Raw genomic sequence first — 10,775 nt, forward strand, 5'->3', positions numbered from 1 at the left:
CTCCAGGTGGGGTCTCACCAGAGCAGAGTAGAGGAGCAGAATCACCTCCCTCGACCTGCTGGCCATGCTTCTTTTGATACAGCCCAGGATATGATTGGCTTTCTGGGCTGCGAGCGCACATTGCTGGCTCATGTCCAGCTTTTCATCCACCAGTATCCCCTAAGTCCTTCTCGGCAGGGCTGCTCTCAATCCCTTCATCCCCCAGCCCCTGGATTGACTGGGGGTTGCCCCGACCCGGGTGCAGGACCTTGCACTTGGCCTTGTTGAACCTCACAATGTTCACACGGGCCCACTTCTCGAGCTTGTCCAGGTCCCTCTGGATGGCAAAGTATCTATTGATACTATTTATTGTTTGCATATATTAATTTTATATATATATTATACTATTTATTGTTTTTATATTATTAACTTGTTTTATTTTATTTTATGAGCATGTGTTTTATTTATCTTTTTACACTACTATCACTGAATCACGATACATATACTACAACTTACATAATGAAACAAATGACAAAGAGGAAAAAATATATATGTAGCAACTCTTAACATAAGTTTATGCACATGGGAGAAAATTTTTTTCAAGCATCTAATTCTAGTAAAACCACATACCATGTCTTGTGGTCAGCCTAGCAGAATGGGGCTATTTATGGCTATATAGAAAATAATCCACACTAGACCAAGGCATTGTATCTGCAGGGAGGAAGCAAAGAGCTAGTACGTGTTGTGAAATTAACAGTGTCAAGAAAATAGACAGCTATCTAGTATTAAGCTTTTCTTTGTTGAAAATGTACATTTTTTCCTAAAAACAGCAATACAATAAGCAGAAGATTGGACCTCATTCATTTAGAAGCAAGGAAACGGAAAGGGACATAAAGAACATCCATGGGCAACTCCTATGCCATGGACAGGATGGTTGCCACCTCCTTCAGTCAGGGTTATTCCTAATGCAAAACTTTGCCCTCCCTTGGTACTTTCATTGGCTACTGGGAGGAAATTAGTGTGGAGGGGATTGAAGAGTCCATCACCTGGAGAAAAACTTCTTTCCTATCAGCTGATAAGTGATTTTGCCTGCAGGGGGCTGCTAAAAGTCCCACGTGAGGGGTCCACATCTATCACTGGAGAAGGACAAAGTTGTCAGCTTGGGTAGATGTCTGTTGCTTGGAGGCTACCGTTTTCTGTGAAGTCATTGTGGCCAGATAGCTGCAAGCCATGTTCAAAGAGTCTCATTCATCATGCTTTAGAATTGGATCTCAGCTACAGCTATGTCGTGGTTTAACCTCAGTCGGTAACTGAGCACCACACAGCCGCTCGCTCACTCTGCCCCCCCACCACCAGTGGGATGGGGGAGAGAATTGGAAGAGCACAAGTGAGAAAAAACTCATGGGTTGAGATAAAAACAGTTTAATAATTGAAATAAAATAATAATGTAGTAATAATAATAATAATACACAAAGCAAGTGATGCACAGTGCAATTGCTCACCACCCGCCGACCGATGCCCAGCCAGTCCCCAAGCAGCAGCCCCCCCCGGCCAGCTTCCCCCAGTTTATGTACTGAGCATGACGTCACATGGTATGGAATGTCCCTTTGGCCAGTTTGGCTGTGCCCCCTCCCAGCTTCTTGTGCACCTCCAGCCTTCTCAGTCGGTAGAGCACGAGAAACTGTAAAGTCCTTGGCTAGTGTAAGCACTACCTAGCAACAACTAAAACATCAGTGCCTTATCAACTTTGTTCTCACCCTAAATCCAAAACACAGCACTGTACCAGCTACTAGGAAGGAAATTAACTCTATCCCTGCTGAAACCAGGACAAGGTATCACACATCCTAGATCCACGCCAAGACCCAGTAAGGACCTCGTAAAAGTTCAGCATCTGGATCAAATGGCTGCTTCAGGTGCAGCAGATGATTTCTTAAGGTTTGAATTTGTTTTCACCGGTGCTGTTGTCTTTAGGTAAATTGGCACAGTTTGCACCTGAAGAGGCTGTACTGTTTTTCTTAACCACATTTTATGATTACTGGCAAATAATAGCTTTAACCTCTCTCAGAGGGGAACAGAATAACTCCAGCATGCAAGTGATCCAAGCAGACAGCTCAAAGCTGCGATCTACTCTTTCAGTCAATATAAACTGACAGTGTGATTATGTACCTTCAAAACAAGAATACGCTTTGGAATGACTCAGGAAATATTTACCAAGTGTAATTATTATTTAAACACAGCACCCACAGAAATCTCATCACTCAAACATGTGGATGAGGTGTTTTATTCCGGTAGTCCTTCCTTGGTGATGGAAATAACATTTTCATGTTTAGATAGTGTTAAAGCTTGTTTTTAAAAATGCTTCAGCGGAAATACAATATACATGCTGTTTCCATGCTTGACGTTTGTTATGCTTGCTTTTCAAAATAGCTATTCATTTTTCTCTGTTTTTCTGCAGCAGTTAAGTTCATGGATGAACCAGAATCATCAGGCGATGACATTTTAGTTACAGCCAGCACTTACGATACGTTGCCTTTCTTCATTGGCTCACATGATCTCTCTACCACGCAGCCTGAAGATGTTATTACAGACGTGCTACCATCAGACCAAAGAGCACCACTGCCTGCAGAAACCAGCCCATCCTACAGCCACTCTCAGATCATCAAACAGTCCCTTGAAGTACCAGATTCCTCGGTGCCCGCATCTGAGAGCATTCCTCCCGATGGCACCGGGACAGGAGTGCAGGATATTGCTGCCAAGTTAGATGACGGTGTGATAAGCACAGCAGCACTGGATGAAGTGGAGCATGGCAGCGGTTATATCTCAGTGCTGACAGCTGAGCCTGCAGAAGCCACCCCAGCTCCTACGCTGAAGTATGTAACTACCAGCTCCATGACAACCGCAACCAAAGGCAAAGAGCTAGTGGTTTTCTTCAGCCTGAGGGTAACCAACATGCACTTTTCTGATGACCTCTTCAACAGGAGTTCGACAGAATACAAAGCATTAGAACAACAGTTCATGCAATTGGTGGGTGAAAAGCAACTTGAACAACATATGCAGTAGTCGGGCACAGTTTAAAGAAATACACTGAAGAGCACAGTATTTTAACAATATCAGACCCTACTACAATTTGGTCTGATAAGCTGTATTTTTAAAGGACCGATAAGCCTGGGATGCTCTCAGGTTATGAAGAAAGAATTTATGAAGTCAGCGATGAAAGTTTTTTCTTGTTCAAGAGAGTCCAGATATATGCCTGGCACGTAATTTATTTGGCTTTCTTAGATTCATGTCAACAGTATAGCAGTGCAGATTACATCTGAGGCTTGTGTCGACATGCTGGATTTAAAAATAGGCCTTTTAAAATATATCATAGCTTAGCAGGGGTAATGTGATTAGATATGGATTTTCTCTATGGGTACAATAGGGCAGCAGGTCAGCTCAGTAACATGCCTATTATGCTATGCCCTAACCTGCCTGGATTGAACGTTTGAAAATAATTAAAGCTGGCTGTTGAGCGAGGTGATTTTTTTCTCTTCCAGATGAATAAACTCTCCAACTGCTGTGCATTTCATTACAGGGGAAATTGCTGCCCATCCATCTCAATAAATTATTGAGAAAGATGCAAAAGTCCAGAAGAAGATAGTGCTAAACAGAAAAGTGAATTTGGTGGTGGAGTTTAACAGTTGTATTAAATTCAGAGAAATAAGTGTGTGATGTGTGTACTTGAAAATGAAAAGTGACTATAAGAGAAATTAATAACCGGTAGACATTGACAGTAAGTTAAAATAAAGGCAAATTTCTGTTTTGCAGCTACTTCCATATCTTCAGTCCAACCTTACAGGTTTTAAGCACCTGGAAATACTTAACTTCAGGAACGGAAGTGTGATTGTGAATAGCAAAATAAAATTTGCCAGGACAGTGCCATACAATATCACGGAAGCAGTACACTGCGTTTTGGAAGATTTCTGTGATGCTGCAGCCCAACACCTCAATTTGGAGATTGACAGCTATTCCCTGGATATTGAGCCAGGTAAGATTGAATTAATAATGTATGTGCAAAAGCAAAACCAAAACCAAGCAGCTAATCTCTTCCAGATTGCTACAGCTTCAGAAGTATTACTCTTTTGGAAATAATGATATTAGCAATAGCCTCCCAATGATCAGGAGTAGTAAGAAAATCCATGTTGCAAATTATCTGCAGACATATTTTCATACTATAATGAAATGCTGGGTGGAGGCGTTGGTCTGTGCATGCACACCAACTGCTTTTCAGAGCCGAATATAGGGAACTAAAAACTCTCTAGAATAAGGGCTGGGCGAAGACAGGTATAAAGGCTCATGTGTGGTTTACAGGAGTGACTTATGCAAATCTTGCACCTGAGTATGTAAACATTATTTCTGACGATTTTTGCAATGTTGTAAGCAAGCCATAGTTTAGAGCATCATTAAACCTCTTTTTAAAGGGCTACAGATTTCAAGACAGAAGGAGGTAATTTCTAGGAATAATTGGATTCTCTACAGATACTCACTGACCAGAGCATTACTGTACATAGCACTCCATAGATTTGTAACTCCAGAATCCCTCCTGATTTAATACCTTTCAAATAAGTCAGTGGTCTTTGTTAAAGAGTAGAAAGTCAGTAACAACATATCTGGACACTATTGCAATGTCGGAAGCTTAAAGTTTTCAAAAACTATATTTTTTTATAAAATTGAAGCCTGGATCTGTTTTCAGGTTCCGGTAGTTATTTCAGGGCTGAATTTAATTTCATTGGCGTGGAGAAGAACGATACCAACACCTTAGCATGCAGATGCCTTTAGCAGTTTTGGTTAAGCTGCCTTTTTGCATACAGATCTCTGACAACTCCAGAACGAAAAAATCCATTTACAATTCATGGAGGCAGTTTCTAATCTGTTTTCATTTTACGTACCTCCTTGTGGCCACTAAGCGAATGGGTAGTGTGTGGTAAAGTTAGTTAACAAAATCACAGTATTTAAACTTTCAAATACTACCATGATAAACTGATGCTTCGCTGAATAAAGTAATAAATGAGTTCACTAGAAAGAGTCAACTTTGGGCTACTGCATGTTCTCTGCTTCAGTAGTAAATTTTCATTAAATAAAAATTAAAATGAAAAAGTTGCTAAAAGGCAAATACAGAAAATTTGTTAAAATCTTTCATTTTCATCCATATCAGCTGCTTTACTGATGTGGTATTTCAACATTAATTCAAGAAAACTATATCACAATGAATTTGAGGAGAGAGCTGTTCTTTCAAGGCTTATGAGCAGTAGTAAAATGTCAAAATAGAAGAAATTATGTTTAGAACGCCAGTATACTCCCACACAGGTGTTTCAAAGCCCTACTGTCTTTTCACTTCAGAAAAAAAACAACAAAGAAAAAAAACCCCAACCTGTTCAGTAAATTAAGGTAATTTAAGCAAATTCCTATTTATTGTGAAAGTAGGAGCCATCTAGTGGTAATAACGTTATACGACATTGAAACACTGATGGGAACTGACAGTCCAAAATACATACCTAGACTCAGCAGCTGCAAAGGGCTGACTGCATCGGTCATAAATAATACCATACAGAATAACATAGCAGGCTTATAAAAATACCTGCATGCATTTTTTTTGTAATCTAAACAAAGTGAAAACACAGAAAAGATGACAAAGTATGGCAGGTACGTAGCCCAACACTGCATTAAGGAAAATGAAACATTATCACAAAAAAATGACCCTCTAACCCAGCAAAACGCTCATCCCGAACTCTACTTCTCAAACAGAAACGCGCTGAGACCTTTCAGCTTCTGAAAACTGCAGGGCTGTAGCACACAGCCCCGGGTAACGCTTAGGCAGAGCCTGTGTCTCCTCACTAGCGGTACCAACCTTCATTTCCACGAGCATGAAGGTAAACTGTGACCATCAAAACTGGGGAGAGACTTACAGGAGACATGCAGCTAATGCAGCTGTTAATGCTTCAATCAATTACTCAATCATACAAACTCTTTTGTTAACCATTTTTCTCTCAGGAGTGTTTTGTTTTTGCTTGGAGTGCAATTCTGTGTGGGATAGTAAAAGAATCTGTAAGAACTAATATCCCCTTTTGATTTGCCAACTGTTTTTCTTTCATTGGAGACTAAAATTTGTAACTCCTAATCAGTAGTAACAATGACCAGAGCAAAGTACTTGGAATATATACATAATTTTATTTTTTTTTTTTACATATAAGCAAGGGTTTGCCTGACAATAAAGTTACCTTGTAATTTATTGCATTACTTTGATGCCGAGTTGTTAGAGTTCATATGTACATACATTTACAGGCCAGCAGCAAAGTAGATCCCAAATTAACACGCACATTGTATATAGCAAAGGGAAATCGAGCATGCTAAAACTCACTAGTCTTAAATTCAAAAAAAAGAACTAGCCATGGAATTATAGAGGGGTTAAAAGTGAACAGCTCTGCTGCATTAATTTCTACCAGTTAACCATATCTTAGAGTGTGTCTGAGATTTCCAGTGCTACTGGAATGCGATGCTCATTTGTCACTGAAATTAGTATTACGGAGCATCTACGGCCATGAAGTGGCTCCAGAAGAAAATTCTCAGCTCAGATAGTACCTACAGGTACTAGCTGCAATATCCAGTACGAATCTTCTTCTTAAACTACAGAGTTTTCTTCTTAGAAATTTTAAGCCCACATAACTAAAAAGGGACTCTTTGCTTCCGCACTGATGTATTAGGTGATTTTGATTTCTATAGACCAGACCTGAGACCAAGTTCCTTTCTACAGCTAAGACTACATCTGCAAACTTGCTCTGAACAGGTCCGGTCACTCAGGACCCACTGTCCTGTGCAGCCCAGCTCACATCCGTGTATCTGCTCTCATGTCCTTCTCTGTGCTCTCCTTTCTTGTCTTTGTACACTTTTTTTTTCCCCTCACCTTTCTGGATTCACACATCTGATTGAAACTGTTTGCTGGCAAGAACAGAATTTGTACCCCCTGGTCTGCTTCTCATCTTTTGCCTTCTGTCCAAGGGCTCTACCCCACAGTACGCAGGAAGCCGCCTCCATGAGACAGGATTGGTGGACGCAGCCCTCCTCCTTATCACCCCATCAGCGCACAGCTGGGCTGAGCACTGGGTTAAAATGACTCCTTCTGGGTCTTTTTTCCATTTCTAGTTTGAAGCAGAGAACGGGAAAGGAGGAGTAGACTTGTCTGACAGGTGAGGTTAGGACTTTAAGCTGTCTCTGATTTGGGCCTTCCTATGAACATCAGCAGACTCATTTTCCCTTAATCTCACAGAGGCATCCCTTACTAATATTAAAAAAAAAAAAAAAGCAAGTTTTCCCAATGCTAACATATCACTTCCAAAAAAGCTCTGCAAGCACATATTTTCTGTGGACGGTGCCAGTATTTCTGGGTTGCAGTCCTCATAGTATTGTGCAACATTCAGTAATCTAATTCCCTCCCCTTGACGTGTCCTAAACGGTGATTATAGTCAAAACTCTTTCTTACACATATGCAAGGCTGTCGCATAGTATCCATGAGTATAAAACTAGTACTTAGAGTAAAAAAAGGATAAAAATATCCAAATGTGAAAATCCTTGTCAGTGAGATGATGAAAATGAAATTGCAGTGATGGGGTAAACAAATGTACAAGTAAATAGAAGCTTGCATGCTTGCTGTGTCATCTACAGAGAGAGATGTGTGTCCTTTTATGCTAGACTCTATCCTCCTATTAACACCCACAAGTACCAGGCCAGTAAACACGCATTGTTTTCTCTAGCTGCCACAAAGCCTGCCAAGTTACTTTGGGGTAATGCATCAATTAATGATTTACCCATCCTTTACAGCTGATCAGGCAGACCCATGCAAATTCATGGCGTGTGACGAGTTTTCCAAATGCATAATGAACGAGTGGACAAAAGAGGCTGACTGCCTTTGTAAACCTGGTTACGCAAGCCAAGACGGACTGCCCTGTCAGAGCCTGTGTGAGTTGGAACCCCATCTTTGCGTCAATGGTGGGAAATGCGAGTTGGTTCCAGGAAGAGGAGCTGTCTGCAGGTAAATAAGTGGTGCTTAACATGAATTCTGTTAACGGACCCCTGACGTGTCTATTGCGTGAACAAGCAGGGCTGAGTATATACTCTTCAACAGCATAAACTATGCTGATAGGCCAAGACCTCCACGTTCAGAGACTTTAAGCTATATTGCAATGCCCTTCTTCAGTATAAATAGTCTCGCTATGGACAAATCCATTTCTGCCTGTTGGTACACACAGAACGTCATGATCGAGTTATTTTTTTAGAGATGCTTTAGAAATTTATTACAAATTCAGCATCATTAGCAGAGATGACAAGTACGAAACCACGCATTCTTTTCAGATTTACAAATACATCTCGGAAAAATGAAATAACACGTTCACCTTTTTGCTATTGGTTACATAGTGGTATTTTAAGACATTAATGTTTTCTGAGTTGTATTAAAAAGGAAATCTGTATTCTTATAAACACACCTATGAACACTATTCTGATTCCAGACCACCCAATAAAGCACGTGAAGGCTGAAGCTGCTTTCAGGGCTTTCTGGGAAAGACTTGAAGATTAGCAGCTCCACGTAACTGCAAACACATCCCACAAGGATTTTTACACGAAATGATGTTAAGTCAATATTGAGAACTAGCACAGTACTTGACCACATCAATTCTCTTTTAAAAAAAGTATCAGGTTTCATCTCATTGCAAGACTAGACTATGCAGAGCATTATGTGAAACTCTGTGTACCAGACGGGCACACGGTAGCTGACCAGCCACGTGTATAAGCAAGAGACAAGTTACAGTTCTTGCACTTGTTTATTCTCCCTTAATATTGACTTTGCTAGGTTAACGGTACATCTTTTAGTGTATTTAGGATTAACGTCAAAAAACAAGACTACTGAGCAAATTATTCATGAGATAATTTCACTGTAACAACATAACTGCCGTAGTTCATTTTCTGCAGTGGGCGTCCCAGAAATGATAACAGAAGATTATATTGAATTCACCACAGTTACTGCTAAATTCCTGACTTGCGGAGTCACAGTAGTGCAGCTGCAGTATTCTGTACTAGGAATCAGCCTGTGAGCTAAAGAGGTCCTCTTCAAAACTTTACTCCAGTAGCAAAGGGTATAGCCTACTCCTCCAAGACCAACGCACTAAGGAAAATAACCTTCCCATTTCAGAAAAACCCCTGACCTGATGTACAGTGGTGACCAAACCATCATTTGGAATGATGAAAGTATTAAAAGTAATAAATGAGACTTTTCGTGAATTCTAGCAAGTTACAAACAAACTTACCGCCAGTCTCAGACTGACAGCTTGTGCAAACTTGTACAGTCTGCAGAGAGAAAATTATGGCCTATCGTTTGCTTTAGTTAAGCACTTGTTTTGCTTGTGAATTTACTCAGAACCAGGCTGGTTCTTCCACTGACTGAGCGCCCTGCGTTCTCATATAAAATATGGCAATCTTCTCCCTTGCTTTCAAAGGGAGCCATTTGTAGTAGAACTCTTGTTTCAGACCTTGCTACTCAGATTAAAATTACCAATAAACAGCATAAAGGCTTCAAAGAAGTGTTCAGACATTACTCCAAAACACACCGGAACTTCTAAGGTTCTAAACCGCAAATGTTATTTCAACTTCACCTGTGGGGCTAGAAATTTGTCAGAGATGTTCCAAGTGCATAATTTCCTTAAAATTTGTAGGTTGGCAAAGAATGTATCAGTGTCTTTTTGTTTAACGCTCACTCTCACGAATCTAAGAATATTTTCTTTCCTCTATTATCCATCACATTATTTCATACGGACACATAACAAGTAATTGTGTTGGGAATACGGTGTTTATATGTAATTGCAGGTTTTCCTTTGTTTTCATTTGAGGTACTCTGTATCTTCTGCCTTCAAGTTCTGTATATTTTTCTCTTCCTCTCCCTGTTTTAGATGTCCTGCACGTAGACACGAGCTTTACCAAGGACAGCGCTGTGCAAAATTTGCTCCAGAACCCATACAACCCTTCATTTTTAAACCTCTCATTCTTGGCTTACTAAGCCTTGTTTTTCTTTTCATCATTTTAATTATTAAGTTAAGAAGAGAAAGCAAAAGAAACTCTAATTTGCAGTAAGCTGCTCACGATCTTTTTCTTCACATTTCAAAATATTCCTTTTTTCTTTTGCAATTTAAAATCTTACCTAAACAAAAATGTTCTGCATTGTAGAAGTTCTACTCTCAACAGCTGCAATTCAGAAAATGCTGTAAGGATTAATCCTGCTTTTGAACACGATGTACCCATAACTAGCTTTTGCCATACGGCGTGTAGTGTAAGTGCTTGTGTCGGTTCCTCAGAGATCGCTGACCACGAAGCACTGCATGAACTTGAACACACAATTCAGCGTGGAGGTAAAATGCATGGAAATGCTTTTCTTACCCCTCAACAAACGGCCCCACCTCAAATAACAGGTCCATCTTCATGTATTAACTCTACAACTAAACCAAGTTTGATTCTGATCTCTTGCTTGGCAATTTCAGAACTAAAAAGACTAATTCATTTATTTGCTTTCCACACCTACTGCTGTGTAGGTTTCCTAACAGGATTGTAGAACTGCTTTTCTTACAGCTCTCTTGCGCGGCTTTGGTGGTCCATCCTATCCCAGTGCTTTTTGTGATGTAGTGAAATAATTAATCTAGTGTTTTGTTTTTCTTTTTCTTTTTTTAAACTGTTGTAGGTCACCAGACCAGTTTACAAAGCCAAGACTGACAAGTTAG

General features: G+C 40.1%; 1 protein-coding gene across 1 annotated transcript in view; it reads left to right on the plus strand.

The window, feature by feature from the left end:
* Window positions 1-10,775, plus strand: part of IMPG1 (interphotoreceptor matrix proteoglycan 1) — a 72,788-nt gene extending 62,013 nt beyond the window's left edge. Inside the window, exons 13-16 of the mRNA XM_009333233.1 lie at window positions 2,435-3,003; window positions 3,787-4,006; window positions 7,834-8,044; window positions 10,736-10,775. Of these exons, the coding sequence (XP_009331508.1) occupies window positions 2,435-3,003; window positions 3,787-4,006; window positions 7,834-8,044; window positions 10,736-10,775 (1,040 nt within the window). The remainder of the gene's footprint in view (window positions 1-2,434; window positions 3,004-3,786; window positions 4,007-7,833; window positions 8,045-10,735) is intronic.

Source organism: Pygoscelis adeliae, unplaced genomic scaffold, assembly GCF_000699105.1.
Source record: "Pygoscelis adeliae isolate BGI_AS28 unplaced genomic scaffold, ASM69910v1 Scaffold57, whole genome shotgun sequence".
Taxonomy (NCBI): Eukaryota; Metazoa; Chordata; class Aves; order Sphenisciformes; family Spheniscidae; genus Pygoscelis; species Pygoscelis adeliae.